General features: G+C 39.1%; 2 protein-coding genes across 3 annotated transcripts in view; one reads left to right on the top strand and one right to left on the bottom strand.

Annotated features, from left to right (window-relative positions):
• LOC101891848 (serine/threonine-protein kinase grp) overlaps nucleotides 1-19,995 on the bottom strand; it is a 107,380-nt gene that overhangs the window by 49,687 nt on the left and 37,698 nt on the right. For both annotated transcript variants that reach the window (XM_059125614.1, XM_059125616.1), the window contains exon 2: nucleotides 18,523-18,546. The gene's annotated coding sequence lies outside the window, so the exon portion shown is untranslated. The remainder of the gene's footprint in view (nucleotides 1-18,522; nucleotides 18,547-19,995) is intronic.
• On the top strand, nucleotides 853-13,618 carry LOC131803826 (uncharacterized). The gene is made up of 3 exons (XM_059125547.1): nucleotides 853-6,289; nucleotides 6,518-7,186; nucleotides 13,380-13,618. Exons 1-3 carry the CDS (start codon nucleotides 853-855, stop codon nucleotides 13,616-13,618), a joined length of 6,345 nt encoding a protein of 2,114 aa, XP_058981530.1.

The following is a 19,995-nucleotide window of genomic DNA, read 5'->3' as shown; positions in this document are numbered from 1 at the left end:
TACGAAGTTTAAATACGACATCTCAAACAATATCGGTGGGCATTGTACCAAAACTTGTCAAAACACCGAATATAGGGAGGTACTGCTATATGGGGCCTATATGAAGACGTGGACCTACATGGCTCATTTTCCGTCATAGGCTGTAGTATCCATTACGAACTTCAAATACCAAATTTTAAACAATTCCGGTCATCAAAATACCGAATATAGGGAGGTACAGTTATGTGGGGATTATACGAAGACGTGGAGCTGCGTAGACAATTTTCTGTCATAGCCTGTAGTATCTGTTCAAAAGAACATATTTTACTAACACATTTTTTAATTTTGTTTTTATTATTATTTTATTCTATGTCAGCATATAACTGACCTATATAATTATTGTTTGCCTTATGCAGGCCAATAGCCTAAATAAAGAAACACCTCGATTGGTTTCACATTGCATGGGTTATTGGCTGAAGTAAATTATTGCTTAGTTAACTTTAAATGCTAGTTTTAATGAATTCAAAAATGTATAAATAGAAAGCAAAAATAAATATTCTTGGTAGATTACAAGAAATTGTAAACATACCAAGGTTACACAATTCAAGTGTTGTGTATATCTGCTTTAATTAATATTAATAAACATTTTTTGGTGACCCCGACGTGATCCTGACAAGGATTACTTGATTCACTCATAAATTTCGAATTTCCCCCCACCAGTGGTAAGGAATTTGAAATATTTATTTGTGAAAGGAGCTAGTTACGTACAACTAGTAGCACCATCTAAGAGCCAGAAACATCTGGAGAAGAAGCCAGTACCTACATCAAGAATCTGAATCAACTGATAGCTAATCACCGTAAGGCGGATACAGTATGGATCTAGCTACAGTAATCGAGCAACAACAAGCAGCAATTGCCGAGTTGAGGAAGGCAATTGCGAACGTAAAAAAGGCTCCATTGGAAAGAAGAACGGTGGAGTTCTACAGCAAAAAGCTCAAGGAAATGGAAGCACTCTGGGCAGAGATCGATCGCAATGAAAACAAAATTCGTGCAGATCCTGCGGCAGAGTCACATCTCCATATCACCAATAACGAATACCAAGTCATTGGTGAAGAGTACAGAGCTGCAATCGACAACATCGAGGCAGACATCAAAAGGGGCAAAGAACAAATGCCTCAGAAACCGCTTCCCGCAACAAGGGAGGGGGTGCAAAAACAATCAGGCCAGTTTACTGCAACCAGCAGCGTGACTGCATTAGTGAGACGTCAGAGGGCTCTAATGCAGTCCATACAAACGTTAATAAGGGGCAATTCAGGCCAAGCTGCTCCCTGTCAGACAGTGGCTGCAATTGAAAAACTGTGGACACACGTGGAAGATATCCACTTCAAAATGTTCGAGGACTTTGATGACCCAACGTTGGTGGGGTACGATGCATCAGCCTACGTTCTCTTAGAGGAAGAGACGTTAAAGTTCAAAGAAAAAATATCGACGCTAACACAGGTCGATCATTCGTCGTCTCAGCAGAGATCAGGCGGAACCTTGGCAAATCAAGTTAATCTGCCAAAAATTACAATCCCTCAATTTAATGGGGATTATTCGAAGTGGCAGACGTTTGCTGACATTTTTGGGAAAATGATCAACGAGCAAGCCTTGCCACAAGTGCAAAAAATGTGGTATCTCAAGGCCAACGTGACTGGGGAAGCCGAGAAACTCATAAGGCACCTCAAGTTGACCGAGGCGAATTACGACATTGCCTGGAAGACACTCCAAGACAGGTACAATAACAAGAGAGCTCAAGTGTCAACTATACTTGAGAGAATGCTAAACCTGCCCAACATGTCTGGCGATAGCAGATCAGTGAAGGACTTTCATGATAGTCTTCATGAATCGTTATTGGCATTGGAGGGTCTTGGAGTAAGGCCAAAGGAATGGGATCCACTCTTAATCCACATCCTAACAAAGAGGATGGACAAGACTACTCATGTGTTGTATGAGCAGTCGATTGTAGATTCGAAAGAACTCCAAACGATGGATCATTTCATGAAATGTTTGAGGAGTCGTTTCGAATCATTAGAAGCTGTCAATGGGATTCAGAAGAGCAAACCGTCAGCAACGACTGCTTCCACCACGATCCGTAGATGTCACATGTGCAAAGGTGACCACCCCCTATATTACTGCAAACAGTTCTTGGCAATGACAGTGCCCGAAAGACAGAAATGGGTTGCTAGACACAAGATGTGTCTAAATTGCTTCAAGGATGACCATCAGGCAAAAACGTGTACAAGTGGGAAGTGCAGGAAGTGTCAACAAAAACACAATACACTTTTGCATTTTTCAACGAGGCCACAAGTAGAGAACAAGTCAGCAGATTTGTCGGTTCAACAGCCGCCAACAGTAGCATCGGCGAATAGATCCCAATCATACGTACTTCTTGCAACCGCACGTGTTGCGATCAAGGCAAATAATGGAAGAAGCTATGAGTTTAAGGCGATTCTGGATTCCGGTTCACAAATTAATCTGGTGTCAGAGCGACTAGTGCAGAGGTTGGGTATCGAACCCATTCAAACATCTCTCTGTATCGAAGGTGTTGGAGGTAGATCAAGAACCGCAAACCACAGGGTCAACGTGGAGCTTAAGTCACTCACCAGCAAATTCAGAACACGCCTAGAAGCCTTTGTGTTACCAAATATAGTGCCACCCCAACCAAGCACTGAGATCGACATCACATCATGGCCTATTCCAGAAAACATAAAACTAGCAGATCCCTATTTTTATCAAACGACCAGGATTGACGTACTACTTGGAGCAGAGTTCTACTTCAACCTGATTCTCTCACAAGAACTTCGAATGTCCAAAGAGCTTCCTATATTGAAGAACTCAAAACTAGGATGGATTGCTAGTGGAAGAGTTCAGGCTGAATCAGAAACTGTGACATGCGCCGTTTTCGGAGAAGATGAACATGCTTTAGAAGATTTATTAAAGATGTTCTGGGAACAAGACGATGTTTGTGAAGACCAGAAGTTGACAATAGCAGAGGAACAGTGTGAAAATCACTTCAACCAAAATACAACAGTGAATGAGAATGGTCGGTTTGTGGTGCGATTACCGTTTGCAGACGGCCCTGAGAAAATTTCTGAATCCTTGAATATTGCAGCATCAAGATTCTTTGCGTTGGAACGTCGCTTATCTAAGGATGCAAGTCTTCACGAGCAGTATGCTAAATTTATGAAGGAGTATGAGGATCTGGGACATATGACGAAAATACAATCAAGAGAGGTGCGTGGTAATCATTACTATATCCCGCATCATTGTGTCCTACGCCCAAATAGCAGCACAACAAAACTGAGGGTTGTGTTCGATGCGTCTTGCAAGTCATCATCTGGATGGTCACTCAATGATATTTTGCATTCAGGTCCCAGGGTTCAAGGAGATCTGTTTGGAATGCTGTTGCGGTTTAGACTGCCGAGATTTGTGTTTACAACAGACATTGAAAAGATGTACAGACAAGTGCTAGTCGACAAAAGAGATCGCAAATATCAACTAATCGTATGGAGAAACACTCCAGACAAGGAACTCGAACATTACATGTTGAATACGTTAACATATGGTACGACGTGTGCCCCATATCTTGCTACAAGATGTCTGAAAAGGCTAGCAGATACGAACATACAAAGATATCCATTGGGGGCGATGGTATTGCAAAAGAATTTTTACGTTGACGATTGCATGTGCGGGTCTGACAGTTTAACAACGGCAATTGAGATGCAGAAACAAGTTAATATGTTACTACTGGAAGCTGGATTTAGACTACGAAAATGGTGTGCTAACCACTTAAAACTGCTGCATGGAATTCCTCCAGAAGATAGAGAAGTAGATCTCAATTTTGACAAATCATCAACCAAGGTTTTGGGATTAACATGGATTCCTCAAGCAGACCGATTTTGTTTGAAGAGTGATGTGAACGAATGCACCAAGGTCACCAAGCGGAAGGTCACATCTGATTTGGCAAGATTGTTTGACCCCTTAGGAATTGCGGGTCCTGTGGTGTCAGCAGCTAAGATCTTTATTCAGCAACTGTGGAAGAATAAACTTGGCTGGGACGAGGAACTGCCAGCAGAAAGGGCAGCATATTTGCTATCGTTCCGAGAAGGTCTGAAGATGTTAAATGATTTCAGGTTACCCAGACACATGTTTGATGGAGAGAAACCAACAAAAATTGAGATACATACTTTCGTGGACGCGTCAGAAAAGGCATATGGTGCTGTGGTGTATCTTCGAGCTATGCTGCCAGACGGCAGGCATATAGTCAGACTTCTTTGTTCAAAATCAAAAATAGCACCAATAAAGGAGATCACGCTGCCACGGTTAGAGCTTTGTGCCGCTGAATTGGGAACAAAACTTACTGCTAAGGTCAAAGCCGAATTGGGTTACGAAGATCTAAGGACTATTTATTGGTCAGACTCAGAGATTACATTGTACTGGATCAATTCAGAACCATCAGCTCTAAAGACGTTCGTTGCCAACAAAGTAAAAAATATACAAGGCAGATCGATAAACACTCAATGGCGACATGTGGGGACGAAGGATAATCCTGCCGATTATATATCCAGAGGTATGAAACCAGATCGTCTGTCGGGATGTCTGATGTGGTTTTATGGACCCACGTATCTACATGGAAATGAATCTCTCTGGCCGGGGCCCTTCTCAAAGAATAGAGAAAATCAATCCGATCTTGAATTCAAGACAAAATCTACAGTATCAGCAATTGCCTCACAGAGTGGGTTACAGGATATGATCTATGGAATCAACCACAAGGGTTCATTTAGACGATTACAACGTATTGTCGGTTATGTCCTGCGATTTTCAGAAAGGATAAAGGGACGCAAGCATGGAAGGTCGACAGATGTATTGACACCTATGGAGTTGAATCAGGCGATGCAACTAATAGTCAAGACCGTACAGGTGGCAGATTTTGCGAAAGAAATTCAGCAATTGAGGAAACATGGAGCATTGGACAAATCAAGCTCCATACATAGTTTAACTCCGTTTCTTGATGACAGAGGAATACTTAGAGTCGGTGGCAGGTTGGAAGAGGCAACCTTAGCATACGACACAAAACACCCGATGTTGTTACCATACAACGATCCAATTGTGAAACTCATTCTTAGCATGATCCATTTAGAGAATAGCCACTGTGGCTCACAACTATTACTGGCAACATCAAGACAAAAATATTGGATAATCAAGGGGAAGGCTATGGCTCGCAACATTGTGCAAAATTGCGTAAGGTGCACCCGGGCGAAGCCAAAGTTATACAACCAAATCATGGGAAATCTCCCACCGAGCAGAGTCACACCAGCAAGGCCGTTTATTGTCTCCGGCGTTGACTATTGCGGACCGTTATGGGTCCACTACAAAATACGAGGCAAGAGACCACACAAGGTTTACATCGCTGTCTTTGTCTGCTTCGCAACAAAGGCTGTACATTTGGAAGTAGTTACAGACCTAACAACGGAAGCATTCATTGGAGCATTGAAGAGATTTATCTCTCGGCGAGGAAAATGTCAAACCCTATATTCAGACAACGCGACTAACTTTGTAGGTGCTAAAAATCAGCTCGATGAATTCAATAAGGCTGTCTTTGGGGAGAAAGGCAAAAAAATAATAGCGGAGACGTGTTCAAGAGAAGGGATCGATTTCCAGTTTATTCCCCCAAGAGCACCACATTTTGGTGGCTTATGGGAAGCCGCGGTGAAGTCAGCCAAGCAACTGTTGCTTCGCACCACTAATAGTGCATCATTAACCCACGAAGAGTTGGAAACAGTTGTTATTGAAATAGAAGCAATCCTGAATTCCAGACCGTTGACTCCTATTTCTGACGATCCAAATGATCTAGCTGCATTAACACCTGGTCATTTTCTTGTGGGAGAACCGTTAACGGCACAGGTTGACCCATCAGCGAACCAATGGTCAACATCATTGACAAGCAGATGGAAGGTCGTATCTCAAATTAGGCATGAGTTCTGGAAACGTTGGTCCACGGAGTACTTAAATACTCTGCAAGAAAGAAGGAAATGGAGTACACCATCTCCAAACGTGGAACCTGGTCAATTGGTCATTATTAAGGAAGATAACATGCCTGTAATGCAGTGGCCGCTAGGCAGAATAACCCGAACATATAAGGGCAACGATGGAGCCGTTCGTGTAGTCGACGTAAAGACACAAAACGGCGAAATTAAAAGAGCTATAACCAGATTAGCTCCTTTATGGAAAAAGGAAAAGGAACCTCTTCCGCCTATAGAGACCAAGAGTAGGAGTGAAGAGCCATCTCCAAAGCGATTGAAGACGTCAAGCAGCATGCTAGTATCGATGATGCTTGTGGCTTTACTATTTTTACCTCTATGCTTGTGTCATTCGTTCAACATACACAAGTTTGAGAATAAGCCCGGCATCTATTTTGAAGGAATTGGAATCACAAAAGTAGTAACAGCAGAGTGGAAACTGATCACTTATTATGATCTTTCCCCATTTTGGGCAGATATGGATGGCTTTTCTACCGGGATAGGAACCCTTCAGAAGTTGTGTAAGATAGCAGTTGAGAACAGAAGCTGTGAGATACTTTCAGAAAATCTTATTCAAGTACAAAAGCAGTTGGAATCAAATACACTGAACATATTCCCCAGGCGCATCAGGAGAGGAGCTCTAAACATAGTCGGGAACCTCGCACACTCGTTATTTGGTGTCTTGGATTCGGAATATGCGGAGCAAATGACTGTGACAATTGAGAAGGCAAATGAAGACAAGCAACATTTGTTGGATCTTCTAAAAAATCAGACATCTATTATCGATTCAACAATCAACATAATTAGAAAGGACGAAGATACGAGCCAAAGGAACTTCGGCAACATGCAAGTGGAATTGAACCTTTTGGCAAATAAGGTGAAGAAAGAAGAAGATGTTGTAAAGACAACACAATCAATTATGTTTCTCACTTCACAGCTCATGCTACTTTCATCAAGGTTGAAACATATAGAAGATAACTTAATCGACGTTTTAACGGATGCTCATCATGGTCGGATAAGTCCGTTGCTACTTACGCCACATCAATTGCTACAAGAGCTCCAAACCATCAAGGCTCACATTCCTCCATCTCGTGCTCTACCCGTTCGCGAAGATAATGTTTCGGATTTCTTCAAATTAATGAAGAGTAAGGGAAGGGTTATTAAGAACCATATCATATTCGAGATTCGCCTTCCATTAGTGGATCTCCAGCAGTATGATTTATTCAAAATGATCCCCGTACCTATGCTACGATCCGGTCGATTTATTTCAATAGCTTTGAAATCAACATTATTGGCAGCTAACGTCCATCGGGATGAGTTCATATCGCTAACCGCAGAAGAAATGAACAGCTGCATACATACCACAAATGACGTTTTTATTTGCGACAACCAAGCGAAATTTAGCAAAGGCGATCGATCACATTTATGCGAGGTGATTTTCTTATTGAACAAATCGTCAGAAGCGTGCGACTTGCAATCGACCATGCACCACCAAACTTGGAGACAAATGGAACAAAAGAATAAATGGATGTTTACTCTAGCCAATTTAACAGAATTGTCCTTTGTTTGTGGTACAAAAATGACACACCTGGAGGTGCAAGGAGCTGGAACTTTAGAAATTGGGCCAGGCTGCATTTTCAAAGACAACACATTTACAATATACGGTCACTACGAAAACAAAACAACAGTGCACACATCATATCTGAGACTTAAGCCACTGGATTCCATAATCTCAAGCAGTAAGCTTGTCTTGCTCAACAAAACATTAAACAGCACCTATGAAACACATGCTGCTGAACTCGTCACCTTACACCAACAGCTAAAAACTATTGAAATCGGACGCCTTCCACAATTAATGAAATCGACGGCCATTCACCATCATACCATCAGCTATCTAGCTCTTTGCATTGGAATTGGAGTAGCCATATACGTCATCGTCAAGTTTCGCCACCACAGAACTTCCAACAATAACATGAACCCAACACCTACCCCTCGGCAGTCAGTCTCATCATCATACGTCATTGACCAGACAGTTTCTTGAACGTTCCTCGTTCAACGTGGGGGAGAATGTTCAAAAGAACATATTTTACTAACACATTTTTTAATTTTGTTTTTATTATTATTTTATTCTATGTCAGCATATAACTGACCTATATAATTATTGTTTGCCTTATGCAGGCCAATAGCCTAAATAAAGAAACACCTCGATTGGTTTCACATTGCATGGGTTATTGGCTGAAGTAAATTATTGCTTAGTTAACTTTAAATGCTAGTTTTAATGAATTCAAAAATGTATAAATAGAAAGCAAAAATAAATATTCTTGGTAGATTACAAGAAATTGTAAACATACCAAGGTTACACAATTCAAGTGTTGTGTATATCTGCTTTAATTAATATTAATAAACAGTATCCATTACGAACTTCAAATATCAAATTTGAAACAATTCCGGTGAATAATGTCGCTAAAATCATCAAAATACCGAATATCGGGAGGTACCGTTATATTGGGCCTATATGAAAACGTAGACCTACATGGCCCATTTACGCTGATCAAGAATATATATACTTCGTTGGGTCTGACATGAGTATTTCGAGGATTCACAAACGGAATGACAAAGTTAATATACCCTCCATAGTATGGTGGAGGGTATAAATTTTAAATTTAATTTTTGGTGCATTTTAGTACTTTTCGTACGAATTTCCAAAATCCCAGCCTTATCACACACCATCGAACCAAGTCTGGCCCTCGTGCAAAATTTCAAGATTCTAGCTTCAGTAGTTTCATCTGAGCGTTGATTCTCTTTCAGTCAGTCAATTATTTCACTAAGTGGTACTAAATGTGGTACCATTGTTATTTACTGATAAGGAATGGAGCATGAGCTAAAATTGTTGGTCGAAGATCAGGTACTTAAAAAGGTACGAAATATGTTAAATGGTACTAAATTTGGTACATCATTGTAATTGACTTATAAATAAGAGATGGACCTGTAAATTATTCTATAAAGTAATGAAAATGGTGTACAGGAACATGTTTTAAACATTCTTAGTAAAGAGTACGAAAATGTGGTACTACATATGGTTCCGTTGGGGCTATGCGGTCGGAACGGTCTATAACTTGAAATTTTGGTATGTAAAATTATCTGCGATTATCGTACTAAAGAGTACGACATATGTTATGTCGTACTGAATATGGTTTTGCAATTGGAAGGTCTATAGCTACACATTTTCGTATGCGGCTACATGTTCGATAAATGAAATTGTGTACGAAAGGGTACAGGCAAAAAAGGGACAGATAAAAAGTGGTTAAATAGTACGAAGTATTGTTCAGTTGTTGTATTATTGAACAAACCAAAGCTCTTAATTATCTAAACATAGGGGTTTTTTATGTAGAAAATTTCCCCTCCTGCAATTTTTTGACATTACTGGATTAAGATTCCTTGTAATCCTCGCCCTTTAAGACTGGTACTAAAAAAGACTTTAATTTGTCGAAGACCCGCCTAAAAATTGACTTTTTGTACCAAATATATTCAAAGATACATTCAAGAACCATTAGAAAACATTCCATCTGCAATTTTGGAGCTATCGATAACATTGTTTATACAATTGCATTGTTGTAAATCAACTTAATAGTTGTAAACCTAGACAAGCTGTTTCGATAAGCGACTATCTAGAAAATTTTCCCCCAGGCACTCAACCTTTCCTCTCTTCTCTCACACACACACACACACCATTGCCACACATTAAATGTCATGTTAAAGTGTAAATTTGTGAAAAGCAAAAAAAAAAGAAGAACATTTTCCTACAGATATGTTGTGGAAAACTGTTCATGTTTTACATGGATGTACATCCGTCCTGGTTGGTTGAATATTATCTCCTGTTGCTGCTGCTCCTTTGGTCATGATCCTTGAAACGAGCAATCATCGACAAGCAAACAAACATGTTTCCTCATTTTTTCGGTTTTTCTCTAAAAATGATTCCCAAATGTATTATCCTTTTTGTGTGTGTGCCATTGTTGGTGTTGTTGCTGTAGTGTTGTTAACATGTTTCCGTATCAACAACAATCTCCTTCGAATTACACCTTGTTTGCTTGCTGTTGTGTCTCATGTTCCTGGCACATAAATATTTAACGTCTCATCTCTCGCTCCTTTCTCCCAAGGCAGGCTCAAGGTTTTTCTTGCGCCTTTCGGTTGAAGGGGTGGGGGATGTATTCCGGCAGATAAATGCCTTCCAAAAATTTTCCTATTTTCCTTAAAATGGCCAATTTATATGCAAAACACTGTGAAAATGAATATGATAATGGCATTTGGTATTGTTTTAAGGTCGTCGTTTACGGTTCGAAGGATGTGGATGTATTGCGGTGCAACAAGAATATTTTTAAGGGTTGTACGTGGGACCGTCTGATTTTTTTCTAACAAACCAAACACTTCTTATTTTTTTTTATTTTGAATGCCGTGCGGCGCCTTTACCCATTACTTGATAAGATAAAAGTAAGTTATCTTATCTTGTAAATATAACTCATTATTCGTTGGCTTCCTGGTAAAGTAGAATATATGCAGTTAGGCCTACTGAAAATTTAGAGAGTACAATTTGTCATTACTTCACATCCAAAAACTCATTACATAAAGCATTGTTTTAACAAGGCTATGACACCAGAAGTAAGTTAAGTTATTCCTTGGAACCAAATAAACCGAAACAAGTAAAATAGCAGTAAGTTCGGCCGGCCGAACTTTGAATTCCATCCACCATTTGGAACGAATTTGGATATTTTCACAAAAAATTGGTCCAAAATACAGCAGAGCAACATTCGGGCAGCGTGCGATGGTTTCATTGCCGTTTGAAGGCCACAATTCGTGCCAAATATGGCCAATTCTAATAAATCCAAACTTATTCTAAAATTTGATGCAATTTCCGACATTTTTTACTTGAATTCAATAAAATTTAAAAAAAAAAATGTAAAAACTATGTCGTTTGACTTTGTTGCAGTTTTTTATCACACCCTGTATATGGGGGCCTATACGAAAACGTGAACGGCCATAGCTCTAGACGATGCTATGTCCCAGAAAATAGAACCCACTACAAACTTCAAATAACAAATTTTAAACATTTTCGTAAGAAATGTGGCTAAAATAATAGAATACCAAACATCGAAAGGTACGGTTATATGGCGTCTCGAGGAGCGAGCGAAGAAGGGCTTAAATGCACTTTACTCCCGCAAAAACTCCATAGGAAGGAGTTGGGGGCTTAAACCCCATATTATCCGATGGATATATGAGTCAGTCGTCCGCCCAATCCTAACCTATGGGGGACTTGTTTGGTGGCATTCCTTAAGGAAAACCACCTTCAGCAAGAATATTGATAAAGTCCAAAGAGCTGCATCGCTACTAATTACAGGTGCGGTCAGGAGCACGCTACAATCCGCTCTAGATACCCTACTCAATATAAAGCCGTTAGGCTTATTTGTAGAGGAACTAGCTGCTAGGTGTGCCCTGCGACTCAATGAACTGGGACAATGGCGGAGTCAATCCTTCGGACACTCTGTCATTCTTACGTATGTAAAGAACGTAAGTAATCAGGCTATAGCTAGTGACTATATACTCCCTAGGCACAGCTTTGAATAACTCGACATCCGCATACCAAACAGGGATATCTGGTCCCGTGGCACTCCACCTTTTAACGGTATATACTGATGGTTCAAAGATGGAAAGTGGAACTGGCGCTGGGGTCTACTGTGAAAGTTTAAGTACCAAAGATCCTTCAGGCTAAACAGTGATTGTAGCGTTTTTCAGGCAGAAACATTTACTGTCAGAATGGCCATAGAGCTGCTGGAAAACAGAATCAACGAACGGGATGGACCGGTGACTATATATGTCGATAGTCAAGCGGCCCTAAAAGCTCTAAATTCTTTTATAATCAAATCTATGGCTGTTCTGGAGTGCAAGAATGCCCTGGAAAAGTTTAAGTCGGTTGTCAAGCTCTGTTGGTTCCTGGACACTGCAATATATCTGGCAATGAATTTGCCGATGAATTGGCCAGACGCGGATCTGAGTCAGTAGATCTAGAGATTGAAAGCTCAGTGTAGCCACCTTTACGTCACTTCTTTCAAGTACTGCATAATCACTATCTTGGGAAATTGCAAACAGAACTGGCTATCTGGAAGGGGATGTAACATCTCCAAAAAAATTTAACCGGTGAACTCTGAAAGGAGACCACGGACACTCACATCCATGACGAAGTTGGACTTGAAGCTGGTGGGTCTAATCACAGGTCATTGCAACATAGAGGCCATGACTTCAAAATGGGGAGGTGACGACACTGAATACTGCAGGCTTTGCCAAGATGAGAAAGAAACAGAAACGGTGGAACACTTACTCTGTCACTGTCCTACCCTTATCGGAGTAAAACATAGGCTTCTGGGTAAGCAAATTCTGCCCGGCTTGTCATGCCTCTCCGAAACCGAGCCAGCAGTTATTCTTAGCCAGAAGACTAAAATGGCTAAGGCAACACGCTGACTACACCGTGGATGCAAACTATTCTATTCTATTCCCTATCTATATTCTACTCTAACACCCTAACTTATTTCACTTTCATTTTTTCTAAATTAGGATGATCACAATGGGTCAATAGGTATCCGAGTGGAGTGGTGGAGTGGTGACGTCTGTAAGAAAACGAGGACCCATATAAGCAGTTGTCTAACGTGACTCTTGGTATCTATTGCGAACATCAAATATTAAATTTGCAATATCTTCGTTGATAAAGGTGTCCGAAATCATTAACATAATACATGAATAAATGGTGGTACCGTTATATGGGGCCTATAGGGGTCTAACGAAAACGTGGACCAAAATACCTCATCTTCAATACCAATCATCCTATATACAATACATATTATTTTGTCAAATTTAGAATTTTATACTGATCATGAATATATGTACCTTATAGGGTGTCCGACGAATATTTTGAGGTTTTGCAAACGGAGTGACAAACAAACAAACATAATATACCCTCCATTCTATGGCGGAGTGTATGAAAGTGCAACATTTTAAAATGTTCGTAAAAATACTCTATGCCTCCAAAATCATGCACAAAGCAGTGCAAATTTCAACTAAAATAGACGTTTATAAAGTCTTTTTATTTATCTTCCATAACTTGCAATCTCTAAATCACATTTTATTGAAAATAAATAAATAAATTCACAAATAGGCGTGTAAAAATTGTTTAACTAAAATTTGTAGAAAAAAAACATCCTCAAAGCTTTTGACTGTAACAACTGTTATTAAATCGGTAGATATGGAGGCATTCCGAAAAAACACCGTGCTCTCTTTGCACCACATTCCAAGCAAGGCGGCAGCTCATTTACAGCATCCATAAAATCCATTATCATTTGGCAACACCCTGTGATGCTATTACCGCCATTACTATTATTACGACGACGACGGCCAGCCACATCAACAAAACACAACATTATGAAGATGATGAGGAGGAGATGACGATGGGTGGTGGTGATGGTGGTTGGGTGGATCAGGATGCCTGTAGCATCCCCCCAACGCCACCATGGTCATCAACACCATCCTTGTAAGGGAACACATGCTGCTGATGAGTGTTTTGTGCTGCCGTTGTAACTGTTACTGAACTTTGTCAGTCAAGTCAGTTCATGTAACAGCAGTCAAAACAACATTTAAATGAAGAAGCAACACCACCACCAACAACAACCACAACAACAAAGAACGATGACATTTGAACAAAAAAAAAACGTCCATACAGCCAGCAAAATAGAAAAGTCAAAGAAAATTCATAAAAAGAGGCCGCGCATCAAACATGGATTTGAGGGTGGGGGAGTGTTGTGACACCACCACCACCAACCGGCAGCTTCATTAACGTCGTCGTTGAGACGAACGCATGTCAATCGTATTTACGCCACGAATGTTGTAAAACAAATGACGCTACATTATAAATCCCCTCATGCCTGGAGCTTCAACTTACACCAAGTGTGTTTGCAACAGTTTTGTGTTGCCTGCCGCCGCCACACATACCTACACACAAAACAGCGAGGAAAAATGTGTGTTTCAAAGACGAAAGTTTTATTTTTCTGTTTATTGTGGAGTGAGAAGGCCGCAGTTGTAGAAAAATACCACAGACACCACCTCCAAAGAAACAATTTGTTCCAAGGACTTTTTGTTGACTGTTATTTTCTTTAGCATGCATATTTTTATAGCATACTTTTAGGCACTACGGAGAATTTTAACTGCAAATTAAAGGTTTATAATCTATATATAACTTAGTATCTGGCGGTGGTTTGGAATAATTCAGGAATCCCGAAATTTTTTATTGAGGTCTCCGATCTATGTTTGTACGAAAAGTACTAAATGGTACTATATTTGGCATTGGGTGAACGGATAGGGCGGTAATAATGTTTGTTGTTGAGGTCTCTGTTGACACTTGGAACCAAATTTTTCAATGAAATTGTCTGAAAATCCACACAAAAAGTTATTTCTAAGAACTTTAGCCCCTGGAAGAGAATTGTCCATGTAGGTGAAAGTCTTCGTATAGCTCCCGTACAACAGTACCAACGATATTCGGTATTTTGATGAGTTTAGGTGCATTATTAACCGGAAATGTTTCAAATTTCGTATTTGAAGTTCGTTATGGGCACTATAGGCCCCATATATAAGTACCTCCCTATATTCGGTATTTTGACGATTTTGGGTATAATTCACCGAAATTGTTTGAAATGTCGTATTTGAAGTTCCTAATAGGTACTACAGCCTATGACAGAAAATTGTCTATGTAGATAAAGGGCGTATAGGGCCCACATATCGGTACCCCCGATATTCGGTATTTTGATGAATTTAGCGACTTTATTCACCGGAATTTTTTCATATTTCGTAATTCCACTTCGTAAAGGGTATTACAGCCAGTGACAGAAAATTGTCTATGCAGGTCCAGGTCTTCGTATAGCCCCCAGATTTTAGCTACATATTATGCACCGGATTTTTTTCAAGTTTCGTATTTGAATATTGTAATGGCCTATGACAAAAGTTGCCTATGCAGGTCCACGTCTTCGAATACAATCCAATATGGCTATATTGGGTATTTTTTTAAGATTTAAACATAATTTTTAACGATTTTATTAATTCTTTTAATTTCCAAATTCGTTCCAAATGGTGAAGGGTACACAAAGCTTGGGCCTGCCGAACTTACTGCTTTTTTACTTGTAATTTTTGTTGTGTCCATAACACTACCTAACACCTGACAATCCCTCATACCAGAGAAAAAATCATAAATCATATCTCAAAGCTGATTTTCTTCTATGGAAATTTCCACCTCCACACTCTAGCATGGCATTCCAACGTGAGATCAAAGATCAAGTCTAGGTGTTGCTATTTTTTTCCCTTCCTCTCTCGCTCTTATACTTCAAGCTTTCTTTTCCCAGAGATATTTAAATTTTAACGTCTTTTTGTGAGCATCAAGAAAATCCCAGTTTACCCTCTTGTCCCTTCTTTGTTGCTATGCAGCCCCGTTAATGCACTCGATCCGTCAGTCAGTCAGTTGGTGCATGTCTCGTCGACTTTTCGCGTACAGCAGCAGCAGCAGCAACTTTGACAATGGCATTAAGAAATAGCAAACGAAGAATGTGGCACAATAAAATATAAATTCAAGGAAGTCAAGTTGTGGCAGTGACAACCGCCATGGATTCAACTCTTTTCACGTACGCACTCAGCGAAGCAGGCACACAACTCGTCAGATCTTTGGTAAGCAGCATCACCAACTTAATGCTTGGCAGCAAACCAAAAAAAAACAAAAAAAAAAGATGAAATGGATTTCATTTTTATGTGTTTGTGGCAGCAGGATTGCAACAAGCTAAGCAGAAAGACAAACCAAAGGTGATGGTAAAAGGAGGCATAAATAAATGTTGGCGGTTTAATGCCAAAACGTGTGGCAGCTAACAGAGATGGTTGGGTGGAAAAAGAGGAACGTCATTTGGTACGTTTTAGTTGAAGGTAAAGGAAGTGGTGGACACAATAACAAATCTGCCTTCTGGGCTTCTATGAGAACATCCTGTAGACTTTTCTTGGAAGAAGACCACACAATCATCTCTGAGAAGATGATCTTCTCGTCTTCTCTTCTATAGGAAGACCTTCTGGTCTTCTATAGGAAGACATTCTGGTCTTCTATAGGAAGACCTTCCAGTCTTCTATAAGAAGACCTTCCAGTCTTCTATAAGAAGACCTTCCAGTCTTCTATAAGAAGACCTTCTGGTCTTCTATAGGAAGACCTTCTGGTCTTCTATAGGAAGACCTTCTGGTCTTCTACGAGGAGACCTTCTGGTCTTCTATGAGGAGAACTTCTCGTCTTCTATGAGGAGAACTTCTCATCTTCTATGAGAAGACCTTCTGGTCTTCTATGAGAAGACCTTCTGGTCTTCTATGAGAAGACCTTCTGGTCTTCTATGAGAAGACCTTCTGGTCTTCTATGAGAAGACCTTCTGGTCTTCTATGAGAAGACCTTCTGGTCTTCTATGAGAAGACCTTCTGGTCTTCTATGAGAAGACCTTCTGGTCTTCTATAGGAAGACCTTCTGGTCTTCTATAGAACGACCTTCTGGTCTTCTATAGGAAGACCTTCTGGTCTTCTATAGGAAGACCTTCTGATCTTCTATAGGAAGACCTTCTGGTCTTCTGATCTTCTGTTTTCTATAAGAAGACCTTCTGGTCTTCTATTAGGAGAGCTTCTGGTTTTGTATGTAGTAACTTTCTGGTCTTCTCTGAGAAGAAGACCTTCTGGTCTTTCACTGAGAAGTCCTTCTCGTCTTCCATATGAAGACCTTCTGGTCTTCTATAGGCAGACCTTCTGGTATTCTGTAAGAAGACCTTCTGGTATTCTGTAGGAAGATCTTCTGGTCTTCTATAGGAAGACCATCTGGCCATCATTCCCTGAAAGGACGCCTTTTAGTATTCTCTAAAAAAAAGTCCGTCTGGTCAAAGATCTGAAAAGAAGAACATCTGGTTTTCTATGAAAGGAAGACCTGCGGGTCTTCTCTGAAAAGAAGACCTTCTGGTCTTCCCTGAAAAGAAGACATTCTTGTATTATCTGAGAAGAGGACCTTCTGTCTTCTATGAGAAGACCTTTTGGTCCTCCATAATAAAATAAATTTATTGTCTTCAATGTGAAGAAATTGTTAAAATTCTCATACAGTCCATCTCTGCTGGCTATTCCAACACCAACAAAGATTCTCATTGCCTACCTTAACAACCAACCGAGTAGCCAGCCACCCAAACATATGACAGACAACGAGTGGTTGGTTAGGTTTAGGAAACGCGCAGTGCAGCGCCGCAATTTAAAAGGAACCCCAAATAAATGTCGCCGACTCCATTGGCGGCTTGTGCACCATTACCCATGCTGCAGCAGCGGCCACAGCATCGCTTTGTTAACTCGTTATGAAAGGGTGTAAGGAGTCTGACAAGCTGTTAAACCAGCCATTCAGGTTTCGGGGGTTTTGTCTTTTTTCTCTCCTCTCTTTCCTCTGTCGTTTTGCAATTCCTTGGACTGTAGTTTTATGTGGTGCAGTGCGATTACTGCTACACCAACAACGTGCAAGAAATTGAATAAAAAAGCAAGGTAAGGAAAATATTTGCACATTTTGCCGGTTAAAAAAAAGAAACGACCAACAAGAGCAACCAAAAAAAATATGAAAGGAAATGCATTTAATGTCGTTACATTTTTTTAGGCATTAAACATTTTTGAAGATTTTTTTTTGCTACAGCTCAGCATAAAATTTTTAACAAATGTGTGTTGATTACTCTATTTTCGAAATTAATGAAACATTGATCACTTGTTCAATAGGAAGTGAGTATGTAGGACCTACACTACATAAGCAAGCATAAAAAGGTAGATGTAAGAAGCTGCAATCTTTAAAATTATACGAAATGTGAAGGTGAATATCCTTTTTTAATTCTGGAAATTTTACCTCAAAATGCACGTATATTAAATATATTATCGTACTTTATATACTTTAATCTTTGATAAAAATTTAATTATATACTATAAAATAAATCCAAATTAATTTTTTAAATTTAATTTTTTTTTAAATCTCGATTTTTTTTTTACTTTTAGGCGCTACATGAGGAAATAAGTTGATGAGTAAAAAGCTATTCAAAGCGAGGCAGAATAGTCGGAAGAAATTTTTCAATAAAGAAATCTGAGCTTCTGAAATTAGGCTCTATATCTAAGTTATTACAAAATTGATATTCAATTTGGCACAGAAGTATTTTGTGGGCAAAAAACAAAATTGGAGCTAACTTAAATGTTCAGATTAACTGGAAATGGAAAGTATAGTGATTTAAGTATTGAATGCATTAAAGCAGTCATAGTTAATCTTTTGGGATTCTAATAAATTTTCCTTTTTTCTACTTTATAAACAAAATTTCTTGAACATTTTTTTAATTGAATAAATTTCATTTTTGATTCCATATAAAATACATACCGTTACAATGACTTTCTGTTATATCTGAAAAAAAAAAATAAAAAGAGATTTTATTAGTCAATTGTTTGGAATAAAATATATTTTGAATTAAAATTGGTTCGAGTTAGACCGATATATCACATACCAAGCCTTTCTTACACTCATCTATATCTTCCATACACCCAAAAACCTTTCTTTAATATTTTAAATAAAATTCTCTTCGAGGTATTAAAGTGTTTTTTATGTCAATTGATATGAGTATTACCGAAATAACGTATGTCTGTCTGGCTGGTGCCCACAATAACTCTCGAAGGGAGTATCTGATTTCGTCCAAACTTGGTACATCGTATTAATATTATAAAATTTAGATCGAGTTTGGAGATGGGCAATATTTGTCCACTACTCCTGTTACCTCCGACACAAAATGTCAAAATTTTCAAAGAAAAAATTTATTGCGCAGAAAGAGAAGAGATAATCCGATTTTGCCCAATCCTAAAATTTTCATCAGTGCTAGGTCAGATGCGAAAATGGACAATATCGGTCCACTCCATCAGGTACCTCCCCCACAAATTGTCAAAATTTTGAATAATTATAACTCTTATAAAATGTGGTCCGATTGTCTTCAAATTACACAACTCCATCAAGTACCTCCCCCACAAAATGTCAAAACTTTGAATATTCATGATGCTCATAAAACACGATATTAACATCCGATTGCATTCAGACTTGCTTCATCTCAATATTTCCATCAACACAAGTTCTGTTATAAATATGGCAGAGATCGGACCATTCCTTGGGGTACCTAACCCACAAAGGGTCAAAGTTTTGAAGAAACAAAACGATCATAGAATCCGAAATAAGCATCCGGTTCTCTTCAAACGACACACATCACAATGTCTTTATTAACCCAAGGTCTGGTGAGAAGATAGAATATATCGGTCCGCTGTAACAGGTACATCCCCCACAAAAGGGTTAACATTTTGAATATCCTTAAAGCTCATAAAACGCTAGACTAATCTCCGATTTCATTCAGACTTGTCACATCTGAATATTTCCATCAACACAAAATCTGTCATAAAGATGTTAGATATCGGGTTATTTCTTCTGGTACGTCCCCCTTATAGAGTTCAAGATTTTGAAAAACAAAACACTCAAACTCTCTTCAAATTTCACAGATACCAATATTTTTGCTAACGCAAGATATGTTGCGAAAATGATATTTATCTGTCAACCCCTTCTGGTACCTCACGCACAAAGGATCATAATTTCCAATACTTATATCTGTCATAATTTGCGAAACAATTCGGTAATTCTTTACAACTTGTTATATCTAAATATATCTCTTATCCAGAAATTTGATATGAATTTATCGGACTTTATGATTTCGCATAAAATTGGATATAAATGTTCGATTTTCTTGAAATTTTGCCCATACCCATATGTTTATCTGTATAAAAGTGGAATACTTTCGCTATATATCCTAACGCATATTTC

This window comes from Musca domestica, unplaced genomic scaffold (genome assembly GCF_030504385.1).
Source record: "Musca domestica strain aabys unplaced genomic scaffold, Musca_domestica.polishedcontigs.V.1.1 34, whole genome shotgun sequence".
Lineage (NCBI taxonomy): Eukaryota > Metazoa > Arthropoda > Insecta > Diptera > Muscidae > Musca > Musca domestica.
Note: the sequence above shows the minus strand (reverse complement) of the source record. Positions and strands in the feature narration are given on the sequence as shown.